An 18,756-nucleotide genomic window follows, 5' to 3' on the forward strand; every position below is an offset into this window, starting at 1 on the left:
GACAGCCCCTCCATACCCCATCAGTTTCCCACAGGCATTTTCTGGGCAGGAGGATAGGACAAAAGAGTGAAGTAAAACCCACAAAGCTTTCTAGGATGAGGGGAATAGTGTCTATCTTAATGGAGATGGTAGGGACACAAGCATATCTCATCATCAAATCTCATCACAGGTACTTAAGAATCTGTGCTTTCTACTACACATAAATTACATCTCAACAAAAGAAGACAGACTTGCAAGCCCAGCAGAACTGACTGGGCCCTAAAAAGCCCTTCATTGGCCCTCTCCTCCTCAGGGACCAGACGCACCTATTCCTCAGGGTCCTGCAGCCATAGGACTGTGGGAAGGCCAGAGATGCTGCTGCCTTCCTACCCCACCCACAGTTCCCATCCTTCCCCAGGGTTCCTCCAAATACGCAATAAAATTTAGGGACTTCCCTGGTGATCCAAAGGTGAAGACTCCACACTCCCAGCGTAGGGGGCATAGGTTTGATCCCATATGCCGCACAGAGTGGCCGAAAGAACTTAACATGTGTTTGTGGGGCCTACTGTAGATACGAGTCCAGCACCCAGCCCCCAGCCTCAGTTAGGGACCCTCCTAGTGGGAGATCCTGCATCACTGATGCTGTCGGAGGCACGGGATTTGGGTGGGGTCTGCTCCACAGCTCTCTGTCCTGAGGCCCCGCAGCCTGTATTTGGGAGGATTTCAGTCTAAGAGACCCTCGCTGTCCTCCCTCGAGACAAGCTGCCAGCCCTGTACTCTCTCGTCCCAAATTTACCTCTCCTGAGCCCTGGGCCAGAGAGGCTAATCTCTTACCTCTCCTTCCGACCTCTTGCCCAAGTCGCCCAAGGAAAGACCATTGCCTCTTCAGGCCCCTCCAAGTCATATCCTGCATAGTTCGCCTCGTGAGTCCCAGGCTGGCAGTGCCAGCGGAGCCATGAGGGGCTCTCTGGGCCTCTCTGCTCAGTGTAGGTCTGGACCAGCAGCACTGGCATCTCCTAGGGACTCGTTAGTCATGAAGAATCTCAGGTCACACCAGAGACCGATCGAGTCAGAGTCTGCACTGTAACAAGATCCCTGGGAGATCTGTGTGCACAGTGGGGTTTGAGGGGCATTTTGTCTGGTTCGTCACCCCCAAAAACATGCCGTCGACCATTCAGTAGGCACTAAAGAGCCCCGAGGGCGTAGGGATGGGTTCAGGACACATGGACAGTCACCATCTGAGCTGGGCCAGATCCTCAGCCCTGGCCAGGCTGGTTCCACCCCGTTCATACCCGCTTTCCCCCCACTGCCATTCCGAAGCAGACACCCGCACAGCCGCAGTCCAGGGCTGGGGAGATGGAAACACAGAGTGGGGACCCCTAGTGAGGGGCAGAGGTTTAGAGAGTCCTTCCCCAGGAACCCTGTCACAGCCCTCTCACCCCCACCACCTCCAAGGCTCTGGTTCTGCTCTTACCATGCCAAGCTGTGGCCGCCAGCAGGATCAGCAGGGTCCAGGGGCCCATGGCCTGAGCAGCAAAGTGGCAGGCTGATGCAGTGCTTGCGGATGGGCAGAGAACTGGATTCTCGGACACAAGCTCTGACGGGACCAGACCCACTGGACATATGTTTCTCTCCACTAGCACTGGCTGTTTGTCTTGTTTTTCTCTTCCTCCTTCTCCTTGGTCTGATTCCCCCCTTCCTCTTTTAGCTAGGCAAAGCAACCACAGAGCTTGGAAATCTTGGTTAAAAAAAATAAATAAATAAAGACATAACCCCCAGGGGGCGGTGTTGGAGTCAGGGTAGGACTGGCTAAATTCGGAGCCCTTCTGAAGCCACCTCTAAGGGGCCCTGGGAGAAGAGACATGCCCAATGTTAGACAGGCAGTTGATTGCACATATGGGGGTCTCCAGAGTGGCGGGGGGCTCTTGCTAAGTGGAAAAGGAAGTTAGCTTGGTCTGGACAAGTGTGATAACAGATAGTGTCAAGAGGCTTCCATTTACAGGACATCACCAGCCAAGTACATACCACTGTCCCCCTTTGTTCCCACAAGAATTTTATACACTAGGTATTGTTATCATTCCCATTTTACGATGGGAAAATTGAGGTTCAGAGAGATCAAACACTGTAAACTTGCCCAAGGTCACATAGCTACCAAATGGAGGTGGAATTTGGATCTAGACAACCTGAAGAGGATAAGATTGAATAGCATCATTGACTCAGTGGATATAAATTTGAGCACATTTCAGGAGATAGTAAAGGAAAGCCTGGCATGCTGCAGTCCATGAGGTCCCAAAGAGTTGGACATGACTTAGCAACTGAACAACAACAACCTGGCTATAGAACTGCCTTTTTCTGGACTAATTAAGTTTATTTTTACAACGGGTTAAACTGTGCTGCTGTACTTCTAAGAAAATTAGCATTCATCTGCTCCCGTTCCTCGATGCAATTGCATTTACCACTTTTAGTTGATTCTTTCAGTGCTTTTATTTCTATTCAAAAGGTTATAAAATTAATTCTAGAATCTAAAAAAAAAAAAAAGGAACCACTCAATAAACATTGATCCAGGAAAATGATTACTCTTTCCATCGACTTAGAAATATAAGTATTAAAAATACATTTCTGTTTTAGCAAAGTGTTTTGAACCTTTACAAATCATGAAAACAAACTAAAAGACATAGAAACTCTGATCAGACCTATAACTATCAAAGAGATTCAATAAATCAATCAAAACCACCCAACAAAGAAAAGCACTTAAAGAATTAACCCTGATTCGTCTCAAGCCCACTCAAAAAAATGGAAGATGACTGGGTACTTCACAACTCATTCTATGAGGCCTGCAGTAACTGATTCCATCAACAAAGAAGGATATCATAAGAAAATTATAGATGAATTTCTCTTATGAACGTAACTGCAAACATACTCAACCAAATTCCAGCAAACCAAACCTGACAGCATATTAAAATGATTACACACCATGATCAACTGGGATTTACCCAACAAATGAAGAGGTGGCTCAATACAAAAAAATTGACATCACAATAATAGAATGAGAGAATTTCACATTATCTCAATTAACATAGAAAAAAGCCTTTAACAAACTCTAACATGCTTTCATGATAAAACCTCCAAAGACTAGAAATGAAAACAAACATCCTCAAAATTATTAAAAGCAGATATAAAAACCCACAGCTAACTCAAAGATGAAAGATTGAAAGCTTCCCCGCCCCCACACCTCCCACCACAACTTTACATCAGCATCAAGGCAAGGACACCATCTCTCTCACTATTTCTATTCAATACTATACTGGAGGTCCAAGTTAGAACAATCACAAGGAAAAAGAAATAAAATACATCCAAACTAAAAGTAGTAAAACTTTCTCTATTCACAGATGACATATATACAGAAAATCCTCCTCTGTCCATTGGATTTTCCAGGCAAGAATACTGGAGTGGGTTGCCATTTCCTCCTCCAGAGGATCATCCTGACCCAGGGATAGAACCCGAATCTCTTGCATCTCCTGTATTGTAGGCAGATTCTTTACCACTGAGCCACCAGGGAAGTTTTGACTTTGATTACACTAATACAAAATGTGCTTTTGCTTTCATCTAGTTAAAAAAAAATTCCATGTCCTTATTGATGTTCAGTAAAGAATCAGTTCAGTTCAGTCGCTCAGTCGTGTCCGACTCTTTGTGACCCCATGAATTGCAGCACAGCAGGCCTCCCTCCCTGTCCATCACCAACTCCCGGAGTCTACCCAAACCATGTCCATCGAGTCAGTGATGCCATCCAACCACCTCATCCTCTGTCGTCCCCTTCTCTTCCTGCCCCCAATCCTTCCCAGCATTAGGGTCTTTTCCAATGAGTCAACTCTTTGCATGAGGTGTCCAAAGTATTGGAGTTTCAGCTTCAACATCAGTCCTTCCAATGAACACCCAGGACTGATCTCCTTTAGGATGGACTGGTTGGATCTTCTTGCAGTCCAAGGAACTCTCAAGAGTCTTCTCCAACACCACAGTTCAAAAGCATCAATTCTTCGGCGCTAAGCTTTCTTCACCGTCCAACTGTCACATCCATACATGACCACTGGAAAAACCATAGCCTTGACTAGACAGACCTTTGTTGGCAAAGTAATGTCTCTGCTTTTCCTTGATCCAGGAAAATGATTAATCTTTCCATCGACTTAGAAATATAAGTATTACAAATACATTTCTGTTTTAGCAAAGTGTTTTGAACCTTTACAAATCATGAAAACAAACTAAAAGACATAGAAACTCTGATCAGACCTATAACTATCAAAGAGATTCAATAAATCAATCAAAACCACCCGACAAAGAAAAGCACTTAAAGAATTAACCCTGATTCGTTGGGGTTTCCATTCTGTCTGTCTATCTAGGTTGGTCATAACTTTCCTTCCAAGGAGTAAGCGTCTTTTAATTTCATGGCTGCAATCACCATCAGCAGTGATGTTGGAGCCCCAAAAAATAAAGTCTGACACTGTTTCCACTGTTTCCCCATCTATTTCCCATGAAGTGATGGGACCAGATGCCATGATCTTAGTTTTCTGAATGTTGAGCTTTAAGCCAAGTTTTTCACTCTCCTCTTTCACTTTCATCAAGAGGCTCTTTAGTTCTTCTTCACTTTCTCTCATAAGGATGGTGTCATCTGCATATCTGAGGTTATTGATATTTCTCCCGGCAATCTTGATTCCAGCTTGTGTTTCTTCCAGCCCAGTGTTTCTCATAATGTACCCTGCATATAAGTTAAATAAGCAGGGTGACGATATACAGCCTTGATGTACTCCTTTTCTTATTTGGAACCAGTCTGTTGTTCCATGTCCAGTTCTAACTGTTGCTTCCTGACCTGCATACAGGTTTCTCAAGAGACAGGTCAGATGGTCTGGTATTCCCATCTCTTTCAGAATTTTCCACAGTTTATTGTGATCCACACAGTCAAAGGCTTTGGCATAGATATGACTAATTTAAAGTGATAAAGTGATAAATCCATAGTTCTTCAAGCACTCTAACAGGTCTAATTCTTGAATCTATTTGTCACTTCCACTGTATAATTGTAAAGGATTTTATTTTGGTCATACCTGAATGGTCTAGTTGTTTTCCCTACTTTCTTCAATTTAAGTCTGAATTTTGCAATAAAAGTTCATGATCTGAGCCATCGTCAGCTCCCAGTCTTGTTTTACTGACTGTATAGAGCTTCTCCATCTTTGGCTGCGAAGAATATAATCAATCTGATTTTGATATTGACTTTCTGGTGATGTACATGTGTAGAGTCTTCTCTTGTGTTGTTAAAAGAGGGTGTTTGCTATGACCAGTGCGTTCTCTTGGCAAAACTCTGTTAGCCTTTCTGCTTCATTTTGTACTCTAAGGCCAAACTTGCCTGTTATTCCACGTATCTCTTGACTTCCTTCTTTTGCATTCCAGTCCTCTATAATGAAAAGGACATCTTTTTGGGTGTTAGTTCTAAAAGGTCTTGTAAGTCTTCATAGAACCATTCAACTTCAGCTTCTTCAGCATTACTGGTCAGGGCATAGACTTGGATTACTGTGATATTGAATGGTTTGCCTTGGAAATGAACAGAGATCATTCTATTGTTTTTGAGATTGCATCCAAGTACTGCATTTCAGACTCTTTTGTTGACTATGATGGCTACTCCATTTCTTCTAAAGGATTCTTGCTCACAGTAGTAGATAAAATGGTCATCTGATTTAAATTTGCCCATTCCGGTCCATTTTAGTTCACTGGTTCCTAAAATGTCGATGTTCACTCTTCCATCTCCTGTTTGACCACTTCCGATTTACTTTGATTCATGGACCTAACATTCCAGGTTCCTATGCAATATTGTTCTTTACAGCATCAGACTTAACTTTCATCACCAGTCACATCCACAATTGGGCATTGTTTTCGCTTTGGCTCAGCCTCTTCATTCTTTCTGGAGTTATTTTTCCACTGATCTCCAGTAGCATATCGGGCACCTACTGACCTGGGGAGTTCATCTTTCAGTGTCCTATCTTTTTGTCTTTTCATACTGTTTATGCGGTTCTCAAGGCAAGAATACTGAAGTGTTTTGCCATTTCCTTCTCCAGTGGACTACGTTTTGTCAGAGCTCTCCACCATGACCTGTCCGTCTTGGGTGGCCCTACACGGCAAGGCTCATAGTTTCACTGAGTTAGAAAAGGCTGTGGTCTATGTGATCAGTTTGGTTAGTTTTCTGTAATTGTAGTTTCCATTCTGTCTGTCCTCTGATGGATAAGGTTTTCCAGGTTAAGTAAATATTTCAATCAGGAGAGTAAATATTTTTAAATTGGGAGTGTGGATATTTCTTGTTTTTAGAGTGTGTTTTTTAATAAATTGAATTCCAGAGTGGTGGTTTTATGAGGAGTGTGTAATGAATTTCTGGGCTATAAGTCTTAAACCTACACCCCATCCTAAAAGGCAAAGGAAATTTCCAAAGTTTTTCTTAGTAATACAGCACAGTGAAATACATAGAATAGATGTATAGAATATCTATAGAATAAACTTGAGAGTTCAGAAAGAAACCTTCATTTCCACAGTCAACTGATTTTCAACAAGGATGCCAAAACCATTCAATGTTGAAAAAGTCTTTTCAACAACTGGTGTTAAGAGAACTGTATATCCACATACAGAAGAATGTAGTCAGACTCTGACTTCACATTACATAGAAAAATTAACTCAAAATGGATCAAAGACAAAATATAAAGGCCTAAAGTATAAAACTCTTAAAAGGAAGCATAGAGGTAATTATTCATAACCTGGAATTGAAAATGTTTTCATAGCTATGTCACCAACGTCATAAGCAACCAAAGGAAAAAAAATAGATAAACTGAACTTCATAAAAAATAAGCATTTTGGTGGCTGGAGCTTAGATTGTATTCTATAAGGTCAGTGAGTGGGCAAAAGCGGGTACATCCAAGTACAATTCAGGAACCCCAGCCTCAGAATCACAGGGGGACCTGTGAAAATGAAGATTCCAGGGCCATTCCAGGCCTGCTGAATTAGGGGTGGGGATTGCACAGGAAACAGTCTCTCTTGGGAATTTGGATGCTTACTTATGTTGGCCCCACTGCCCTCAAAAGCCCATGGATGGAGATAGAGGAAACCTAAGAATCTCTAAGATACAGGAGAATTTTGTGTCTGGTCTCAGGATGGAGTACTTAGCTTCCGTGCAGTTGTTACAAAGTCCCTGACCTGGGCTGGTGGGGACCCTCTTGGTGGAGGGTGTAGAGGTGGAACAGGTGGCTGATCAGGGGGATGGAGGTCACAGTGGCCCTGAGGGGTGGCCTAGGCCGCCTCAGCAGAACCTGTCCCTGTCCAGGAGATCAGAGGAGGCTGTTTGCCCCGTTATTTAGTTTATCTGCCCATTCTTTCCATCTCGTTAGATATATAAACTTTATAGATACATCTGTGTTTTAGTGAAGTGTTTTGAACCTTTACTAATGATATATACCAACAAAAACAGTCAAGAACTAGAAACTCTGACCAGACCTATAAATGGTAAAGACATTGAATCAATCATCAAAAATCTCACAACAAGGAAAAGCCCAGGGCCAGATACTAATAGTTTCACTGATGAATTCTACCAAACATTTGAAGAATTTACCCTGATTTGTCTCAAACTCATTTAAAAATTACAAGATGGCTGAGCACTTCTCAAGTCATTCTATGAGGCCAGCATTACCTTGATACCATCAATAGACAAGGACCTCATGGGAAAACTACAGACCAACATCCCTTATAAACACAAGTGCAAACATACTCAACCAGATACTAGCAAACCAAGACTGACAGCCTATTAAAATAAATAACACCATTACCAGTGAGATTTAGCCCACTTTGCAGAAATGCAAAGGTGGGTAAACAAAAGAAAATCAACATTACATTAGTAGAACAACAGAATTTCACATGGTTATCTGAAATGACACAGAAAAAAGCCTTTCATAAAATCTAACATACTTTCATGGTAAACACACAAAAGATTAGGAATTTTTTTAAAATCCTCAAAATTATTAAAAGCATATATAAAAAACTCACAGCTAACTCAATGATAAAAGATTGAAAGCTTCCTACCCCACACCTTATATCAGGAACAAGGCAAAGACACCAGCTCTCACCATTTCTATTCAGCATTGTACTGGAGGCTCTAGTCAGTGCAATCACAAAGAAAAAGAAATAAAATGCATCCAAATGAAAAGAAGAAAACCTTCCTCTATTCACAGAGAACAGAATTCTATATACAGAAACACCCCTAAAGAGTCTACAAAACACTCTAAAATATTAGCAATAATAAATGTATTCAGCAAAGTTACAGGATACAGGATCAACAAACAAAACTCAAGTGTATTTCTATACACGACCAGTGAACAACCAAAAAGGAAATTTAAAAATAATCGTATTTGCAGTAGTATCAAAATGAATAAAATACTTGGGAACCAATTTAATGAAAGATATGCAAGACATAATCACTGAAAACCACAGCACACTCCTGAAAGAATTTAAGGCAACTGATTATCAACAAGGATGCTATTACCATTCAATGGGAGAAAAACAGTCTTTTCAACAAAAGTTATTAAGACAATTGGATAGCCACATACAAAAGAATGAAGTAAACCACACTCCATACATATTCAAAAATAAACCTAAATGGATCAAAGACATAAATAGAAAGGCTAAAAATATAAAACTCTTTAGAGGAAAACATAGGGGTAAATATTCATAACCTGGATGTGAAATTGGCTTCATGGCTATGTCACCAAAGCCACAAACAACCAAAGACAAAAAATAGATAAATTGAACTTCATCAAATTAAACATTTTGGTGGCTGGAGCTTAGGTGTTTCCTATAAAGCCGGGAAGCCAACATAGGCAGGGAACCTCCAAGTACAGTTCAGGAAGCTCAACCTCAGAATCACAGGGGAACCTGTGAAAATGCAGATTCAAAGGCCATTGCAGGCCTGTGGAATTAGAGGCAGGAGGTGGGAAACTGCACAGGAAATAGGGTCTCTAGGAGATTCTTAGGCTTGCTTATATCTGAGCCCACTGCCCTCCAAAGTCCATTGAAGGGCTGGTGGAAACCTGAGAATCTCGAAATGCAGGAGAGGTTTATGTCTGGTCTCCAATAGGGTGCTTAGCTTCCATGCAATTGCCTCAAAGTCCCTGACCCAGGCTGTTGGGGATACCTTCTTGGTAGCAGGTTTTGAGGTGGAGAAGGTGGCTGACCAGAGGCATGAAGGTCACAGTACCCGGCCACCTCAGCAGAACATGTCTCTGTCCCAGAGATCAGAGGAAGCTGTTTGTTTATCTGAACATCCTTTCTATCTCCTGAGATACAGATATTTTTAAAATACATTTGTGTTTTATCAGAGCGTTTTGAACTTTTACTAATCATGAACACCAACCAAAGCCATCATGAACTCAAAACTCTGACCAGACCTATAACTAGCAAAGACATGTACCAATCATCAGAAACCTCCCAGCAAGGACAAGCCCTTGACCAGATAGTTTCACTGGCGAGTTCTACCAAACATTTAAAGAATTAACCTGAATTCATCTCAAACTCATTCAAAAATTAGAAGATGATTGAACACTTCTCAGCTCATTCTATGAGGCCAGCATCACCTTGATACCATCAATAGACAAGGACAGCACAAGAAAACTACAGACCAACATTCGTTATGAATACAAATGCAAACATACTCAACCAAATACTAGCAAATCTGAGAGCACATTAATATGATTATACACCATGGTCCAGTGGGATTAATCCCACTATGCAGAAATGCAGTGATGGTTCAATACAAGAAAATCAACATTACATTAAAGAACAACATTAGAATTTCACAGGATTATCTCAGTTGCTACAGAAAAAGCCTTTAAGAAAATCTAACATGCTTTCATGGTAAAACACCCAAAAGACTAGGAATGAAAACAAATATCATCAGAATTATTAAAAGGATATATAAAAAACTCACAACTAACTCAATGATAAAAGACTGACATTTCCCTACCCCCCACCTTATACCAGGAACAAGACAAAGACACTATCTCTCACTATTTCTGTTCAGTACTATACTGGGAGTCCTAGTCAGAGGAATCACAAAGAAAAAGAAATAAAGGGCATCCAAATAAAAGCAATAAACATTTCTCTATTCACAGAGGACATAATCTATATATAGAAAAACCCAAAGAATCCACCAAAAACTCTAAAATTTACTAGAGTTAATAAATATATTCAGCAAAGTTACAGGATACAAGATTAACACACAAAACTCAAGTGTATTTCTATATATTAGCAGTGAAGAACTCTAAAAGAAAATTTTAAAAATAATTGCATTTGCAATAGTATCAAAATGAATAAAATACTTGGGAAACAATTTAACCAAAAAGATACTAGACATAAACACTGAAAGCCACAACACACTACTGAAAGAAATTAAGAAGACTCAATAAATGGAAAAACATTTGTGTTTACAGATTGGAAGATTTAATATTGTTAAGATGACAATATTCCCAAGGTGATCTACAGATACAGTCCATTGATATTCCAATAGCCTTTAATATAGAAATGGACATGCTGATTCTCAAATTTATATGGAATATCCAATAGATACTGAATAGTCTAATCAATGTTGAAAAGACAAAGCTAGACTGATACTCCCCAATGTTATAATTACTACAAAACTAAAGAAATAAAAACACAAAACCGTGTCTTGTTGGCTTAAGAATAGATTCAGAGATCAATAGAATAAATTTGAAAGTTACAGAAAGAAACCTTCACATCTACAGGCAATTGATTATCAACAGGATGCTAGAACCATTCATAGGCAGAGTAAGTCTTTTCAATAAATGGCATTAAGAGAACTGGATATCCACATACAAAAGAATGAAGTCAGATCCTGACTTCATACCATATACAAAAATTAACTCAAAATGGCTCATAGACATAAACAGAAAGGCTAAAAGTATAAAACACTTAGAGGAAAGCATAGGGATAAATATTCATAACCTAGACTTCATAATGGTTTCATGGCTATATCATCAAACCACAAGCAACCAAAGAAAAAAATAGATAAATTGAACTTCATCAAAATTAAACGTTTTGGTGGCTGGAGCTTAGGCTGCATCCTATAAGCCAGGGAGCTGGCAAAGGCGAGGACCTCCAAGTATTTAGTTCAGGAACCTGAGCCTCAGAATCACAAGGGGCCTGTTAAAATGCTGATTCCAGGGCCATCCCAGGCCTGTGGAATTAGAGGTAGGAGGTGGGAACCTGTACAGGTAACAGGCTCTCTAGGGGATTCTGAAGTTTACTTATGTCCGAGCCCACTGCCCTCAAAAGCCAATGGATGGAGCTGCAGGAAACCTGGAATCTCTAAAATGTAGGTGAGGTTTGTGTCTGATCTTGGTATAGGGTGCTTAGCTCCCCCGCAATTGTCACAAAGTCCTTGACTGGAGCTGTTGGGGACCCATTCCTGGTGGTATGTGTTAATGTGAAGAAGGTGGCTAACTAGTGGGCTGGAGGTCATAGTGGCCCTGACAATGGCCTAGGCCACCTCAGCAGAACCTGTCCCTGTCCCAGAGATCAGAGGAAGCTGTTTGTCCTCTTGTTTCTACCAAGACATTCTTTCCATCTCCTTAGATACAGAAATTTTGCAAATACATTTGTGTTTTAGCAAAGTGTTTTGCACCTTTACTAATCATGAACACAAACCAAAGTTGAGGTAAGAACTAGAAACTCTGACCAGAACTATATCAAGCAAAGAGATTGAATCAAACCTCCCAACAAGAGCATGCCCAGAACCAGATAGGTTCACTAGTGAGTTGTACCAATTAAAGAATTAACTCTAATTCATTTCAAACTCATTCAAAAATTAAAAGATGAGTGAGCACTTCTTGACTTATTCTATGAGGCCAGCATTATCTTGATACTATCACCAGATAAGGATATCATGAGAAAACTACAGACCTATATCCCTTATAGGCTTCCCTGGTAGCTCAGCTTGTAAAGAATCTGCCTGCAATGCAGGAGACCCTGGTTCAATTCCTGGGTTGGGAAGTTTCCCTGGAGAAGGGATAGGCTACCCACTCCAGTATTCTTGGGCTTCCTTGGTGGCTCAGATGGTAAAGAATCTGCCTGCAATGCAGGAGACCTAGGTTCAGTCCCTGGGTTTGGAAGATCCTCTGGAGGAGGGCATGGTAACCCACTAAAGTATTCTTGCCTGGAGGATCCCAATGGACAGAACAGCCTGGCAGGTTGCAGTCCATGGGATCACAAAGAGTTGGACACGACTGAGTGATTAAGCACACATATCTCTTATAAACATAAATGCAAACATACTCAACCAAATACTAGCAAACCAAATCTGACAGCGTATTAAGATGATTACACACCACGTCCAAGTGGGATTTATCTCACATGAGCAAGAATAGTTTAACTCAAGAAAATCAACCTCACATTAATTGCTATCATGATAAAACACACACAAGACTATGAATTTTTAAAAATCCTCAAAATTATTAAAAGCTTATATAAAAAATTGTTAACTCAATGATAAAAGATTGGAAGCTCCGTGTCCTCTTCCACCCACCTAACATCAGGAACCAAACAAGGACACCGGCACTAACTATTTCTATTCAACACTTACTGGAGGTTCTAGTCAGAACAATCACAAAGAAAAGAATTAAAATGCATTCGAATTAAAAGATATAAACATTCATCTATTCACAGAGGACTTAAGCCTATATATAGTAAAACCCTAAAGAATCTACAAAATACTCTGAAACCTATTAGAGCTAATAAATGCATTCAGCAAAGTTCTAGGATATAAGATCAACACAAAAAACTCCATGGATTTCTACATGCCAGCAGTGAACCCAAAAAGGAAATTTTAAAAAATTATGTGCAATAATATCAAAATGAATAAAGTATGTGGGAACCAGTTTAACCAAAAAAATGTAACACATAAACACTGAAAATCACAATAGACTGCTGAAAGATGTTAAGACTAAACAAAAATATTTGTGTTCACAGATAAGATTTAATATTATTAAGATAACAATATTCCCAAAGTGACCAACAAAATCAGCCTGTATCAAAATTCCAGTGGTATTTATGGTAGAAATGGAAAAGCTGATTCTCAAATTCATATGAAATTTCAAGAGATGCCAAATAGCAAATCAATCTGGAAAAACCCAAAGAGTACGCTCTTCAACATCACTACTTATTTCAAAGCTAAAGAAATCAAAACAGTGTGGTATAAGAATAGATTCAGATCAGACATCAATGGAATAAACTTAAGAGTTCAGAAAGAAACCTTCATATATACAGTCAATTGATTTTCAACAAAGATGCCAAGACAATTCAATGGGGAAAAAAGCCTTTTTAACAAACGTGTTAAGAGAACTGGACATCCACGTGCAAAAGGATTAAGTCAGACCCTGACTTCACACCAAATATAAAAATTAACTCAAATGGATCAAAGACATAAATACAAAGGCTAAAAGTATAAAACTCTTACAGGAAAGTATAGGGGTAAATATTCATAACCTGGACTTCATAATGGTTTCATGGCTATGTCAACAAAGCCAGAAGCAACCAAAGTGAAAAACAGATAAAGTGAACTTCATCAAAATTAAACATTTTGGTGGCTGGAGCTTGGGCTGTATTCTATGAGGCTAAGGAGCCAGTATAGGTGGGGACCTTCAAGTACAGCCCAGGAACTCCAACCTCAGAATTACAGGGTGACTTGTTAAACTACAGATTTCAGGGCATCCCAGGCCTGTAGAATTAGAGGTGGGAGGTGGGGACCTGCAGAGACTCTCTAGGGGAATCTGATGCTTACTTATGTCTGAGCCTACTGCTCTCCAAAGCCCATGGATGGGGCTGGAAGAAACCTGAGAATCTCTGAGATGTTGGAGAGGTTTGTTTCTGGTCTTAGCATAGGGTGCTTAGCTTCCATACAACTGTCACAAAGTCCCTGACCCAGGCTGGCAGGGACCCCTCCGTGGTGGAGGATGTTGAGGTGGAGAAAGTGACTGACCAGGGAGATGGAGGTCACAGTGGCCCTGAGGGGTGTCCTAGGCCACCTCAGGAGAAACTGTCCCTGTCCTAGAGATCAGAGGAAGCTGTTTGCCCTGTTATTTATGTCTATCTGGACATTATTTCCATCTCCTTAGCTATACAAATTTTCTAGATACATTTGTGTTTCAGTCAAGTGTTTTGAATTTTTACTAATCATGAACATCTACCAAAACCATCAAGAACGAGAAACTCTGACCAGACCTATAACTATCAAAGAGAATGAATCAATCATCAAAACCTCCCAACAAGGAAAAGCCCAAGATCAGATATTAATAGTTTCACTGTTGAGTTCTACCAAACATTTAAATAATAAGCCCAGATTTGTCTCAAATTCATTCAAAAATTAGAAGATGAGTGAGCACTTCTCCACTCATTCTAAGAGGCCAGCATTACCTTAATACCATCAATCCACAAGGACATCAGGAGAAAAGAAAACTACAGACCAATATCCCTTATGAGATACAAAAACTACAGACCAATATCTCTTATGAACATAGATGCAAAGATACTTAACACTAGCAACCAAACTTGACAGCATATTAAAATGATTATACACCATAACCAAGTTGGATTTATCACAGAAATGCAAAGACGATTCAACACATGAAAATCAACATCACATTAATAAAGCAACAATAGAATCTCACATGATTATCTCAATTTATACAGAAAAAAGTCTTTAACAAAATTTAACATGCTTTCATGGTAACACACTATGAAAAAACTACGAATTAAAACAAAAATTCTAGGATACAAAATTAATACACAGAAATCTCTTGCATTCCTATACACTAACAATGAAAGCTCAAAAGGAGAAATTAAGGAAAGAAGCCCATCTACAATTTCATCAAAAAGTATCAGTTCAGTTCAGTCGCTCAGTCGTGTCTGACTCTTTGCGACCCCGTGAATCGCAGCATGCCAGGCCTCTCTGTCCATCACCAACTCCCGGAGTCTACCCAAATCCATGTCCATCGAGTCGGTGATGCCATCCAACCATCTCATCCTCTGTCATCCCCTTCTCCTCCTGCCCCCAATCCTACCCAGCATTAGGGTCTTTTCCAATGAGTCAACCCTTCGCATGAGGTGGCCAAAGTATTAGAGTTTCAGCTTCAACATCAGACCTTCCAATGAACACCCAGGATTGATCTCTTTTAGGATGGATTGATTGGATCTCCTTGCAGTCCAAGGGACTCTCAAGAGTCTTCTCCAACACCACAGCTCAAAAGCATCAATTCTGCAGCGCTCAGCTTTCTTCACCGTCCAACTCTCACATCCATACATGACCACTGGAAAAACCATAGCCTTGACTAGACAGACTTTTGTTGGCAAAGTAATGTCTCTGCTTTTAAATATGCTATCTAGGTTGGCCATAACCTTCCTTCCAAGGAGTAAGCGTCTTTTAATTTCATGGCTGCAATCACCATCAGCAGTGATTCTAGAGCCCCCAAAAATAAAGTCTGACACTGTTTCCACTGTTTCCCCATCTATTTCCCATGAAGTGATGGGACCAGATGCCATGATCTTAGTTTTCTGAACGTTGAGCTTTAAGCCAACTTTTTCACTCTCCTCTTTCACCTTCATCAAGAGGCTCTTTAGTTCTTCTTCACTTTCTGCCATAAGGGTGGTGTCATCCGCATATCTGAGGTTATTGATATTTCTCCCAGCAATCTTGATTCCAGCTTGTGTTTCTTCCAGCCCAGCGTTTCTCATGATGTACTACCTAGGAATAAACCTACTGAAGGAGGCAAAAGACTTGAATACAGAAAACTGTAAGATACTGGTGAAAGAAATCAAAGATTACACAAATGGATGGAGACACATACCACATTCTTAGACTGGAAGAATTAATATTGTCAAAATGACAATACTACCCAAAGTAATCTATAAATTCAATGCACTCCCTATAAAATTACCAATAGCATTTTTCACGGAATTAGAATAAATAATTTTACAATTTGTATGGAAACACAAATGACCCTAAATGGCCAAAGTAATCTTGAGAAAGAAAAACAGAGCTGGAGAAATCAGGTTCCCTGGCTTCAGTTCAGTTCAGTCGCTCAGTCGTGTCCGACTCTTTGTGACCCCATGAACTACAATACGCCAGGCCTCCCTGTCCATCACCAATTCCCGGAGTCTACCCAAACCCACGTCCGTTGAGTCAGTGATGCCATCCAGCCATCTCATCCTCTGTCATCCCCTTCTCCTCCTGCCCTCAATCTTTCCCAGCATCAGGGTCTTTTCAAATGAGTTAGCTCTTCACATCAGGTGGCCAAAGTATTGGAGTTTCAGCTTCAACATCAGTCCTTCCAATGAACACCCAGGACTGATCTCCTTTAGAATGGACTGGTTGGATCTCCTTGCAGTCCAAGGGACTCTCAAGAGTCTTCTCCAACACCACAGTTCCAAAGCATCAATTCTTCGGCGCTCAGCTTTCTTTATAGTCCAACTCCCACATCCATACATGACCACTGGAAAAGCCATAGCCTTGACTAGATAGACATTTGTTGACAAAGTAATATCTCTGCTTTTTAATATGCTGTCTAGGTTGGTCATAACTTTCCTTCCAGGGAGTAAGCATCTTTTAATTTCATAGCTGCAATCACCATCTGCAGTGATTTTAGAACCCCAAAAGCCCTGGCTTCAGACTACATTACAAAGACACAGTCATCATAACAGTAGGGTACTGGCACAAAAACAGAAATATAGATCAATGTAACAGGATAGAAAATCCAAAGATAAACCCACATGCCAATGGTCACCTAATCTACGACAAAGGAGGCAAGAACATGCAATGGAGAAAAAAGTCTTTTCAATAAATGATGCTGAGAAAACCGGACAGTTACATGTAAAAGAATGAAATTAGAACATTCTCTAACACCATACACAAAAATAAACTCAAAATGGATTAAACACCTAAATATAAAACTATCTACTATAAAACTCTTATAGAAAAACACAGGCAGGACACTCTCTGACATAAATTGCAGCAAGGTCTTTTTTGGTCCACTTCCTAGAGTAATGAAAATAAAACCAAAGATAAATAAATGGGACCTAATTAAACTCAAAAGCTTTTGCACAGCAAAGGAAACCATATAGAAAATGAAAACACAACCCTCAGAATGAGAGAAAATATTTGCAAACAAAGTGACCAAGAAGGGATTAATTTTCAAAATGTACAAACAGCTCATGAAGGTCAATATCCAAAAAACAGCCCAATGAAAAAATGGGTGGAAGATCTAAATATAGTTGTTTCTCCAAAGAAGACATTGAAATGGCCAAAAAGCATATTAAAAAGATGCTCAACATCACTAATTATTAGAGAAATGCAGATCAAAACTACAATGAGGTATCACCTCACATTGGTCAGAATCAAAGTGAAAGTGTTATTCACTCAGTCATGTCCGACTCTCTGCAACACCATGGACTGTAACATGCCAGGCTTCTCTGTCCATGGAATTCTCCAGGCAAGAATATTGGAGTGGGTATCTATCTCCAGGGGATCTTCCCAACCCAGAAATCGAACCCAGGTCTCCTGCATTACAGGCAGATTCTTTACTGAGACATCACGGAAGCCCCATGGAGAACAGTATGGAGGCTCCTTAAAAAACTAAAGATGAAGCTACCATATGATCCAGCAATCACAATCCTGGGCATTTATTCAGATAAAATCATACTTCAAAAAGATACATGCACCCTAATGTCACTGCAGTGTTTTTTACAATAGCCAAGTGTCGGGAGCCACGATAGGCATTACTGACAAAATGGAGGCACGGCCCCAACCCCCTCTCTTCATCCCGCAGGCACGGTCCCGGGATGAAGGAGTTAGGTCTTGTGATTCTGACTTGTCCTTTCCTTCCTCCTGTTGAGTTGGCTGGAAAGAATGTTATAATCCATAAAGTTAACTATTGACATTTGTTCAAGGATCTTTACAAAGAATGCTCCAGGATGAGCACATAGGCTGCAGCTTGAGATCACGGGAAACATTGTTATCTGAAACCTGCCTGTAAGGGGAATGTTTATGGCAAAAGAAGTTTGCTGAGTTTAGGGGTTAGGAATAATTAAGAATAGTTAGAAGCTAAAGGTTTAAGGTATGTTGTAGTGTTGGCATATTTTACTATAGCTTATGGAAACTAGGTATTTTAGAGATACTAATAGCCAAAAGCCTTTTTAGGAGATGAAGAGCTTAAGTTATTAGGGGATAGCAGGATTTAAAGAGATAAGAAATAAACTGAGGAATGTAATATACAGCCCAGAGACAAACTTGAGTTACAATGTTATCACAAGGACACTTAAGAAGAAACTCTGAAGGACAACAATGATTTATGGAGACAGTAAATATGGGTGAGGGGAAACTGAAGATGTCATACCTCTGACCTAATGCTTTTGTAAAAGTATAAAAGAAAACCTGATGCTTAAAATAAACATGCAGCCCAGTGCTTTGAGTGAGAGACTGCATCATTTTCTCCACCGAGATGCAGTCCAAATGAATAAGAGGCTGCATCATTCGCCGACCCAGTTCATCCCTTCAGGGAGATTCCCTGGCTGCTGGAACAATTGCTGGACTCCGGCAGCCAAGACATGGAACAAACTAAATGTCCACTGATGGGTGAATAGCTAAAGAAGATATGGTACATATATACAATGGATTATTACTCATCATAAAAAAGAATG

At 40.3% G+C, this 18,756-nt stretch overlaps 1 protein-coding gene across 1 annotated transcript in view; it reads right to left on the reverse strand.

The window, feature by feature from the left end:
* CSF1R (colony stimulating factor 1 receptor) overlaps positions 1-1,665 on the reverse strand; it is a 32,405-nt gene extending 30,740 nt beyond the window's left edge. The window contains exon 1 of the mRNA XM_081495752.1: positions 1,454-1,665. Coding sequence (XP_081351878.1) covers positions 1,454-1,502 — 49 coding nt within the window. The 5' untranslated portion in view covers positions 1,503-1,665. The remainder of the gene's footprint in view (positions 1-1,453) is intronic.
* Between the last annotated feature and the right edge of the window lie 17,091 nt (positions 1,666-18,756).

Source organism: Giraffa tippelskirchi, chromosome 6, assembly GCF_054371585.1.
Source record: "Giraffa tippelskirchi isolate mGirTip1 chromosome 6, T2T-mGirTip1v1.2.pri, whole genome shotgun sequence".
Taxonomy (NCBI): domain Eukaryota; kingdom Metazoa; phylum Chordata; class Mammalia; order Artiodactyla; family Giraffidae; genus Giraffa; species Giraffa tippelskirchi.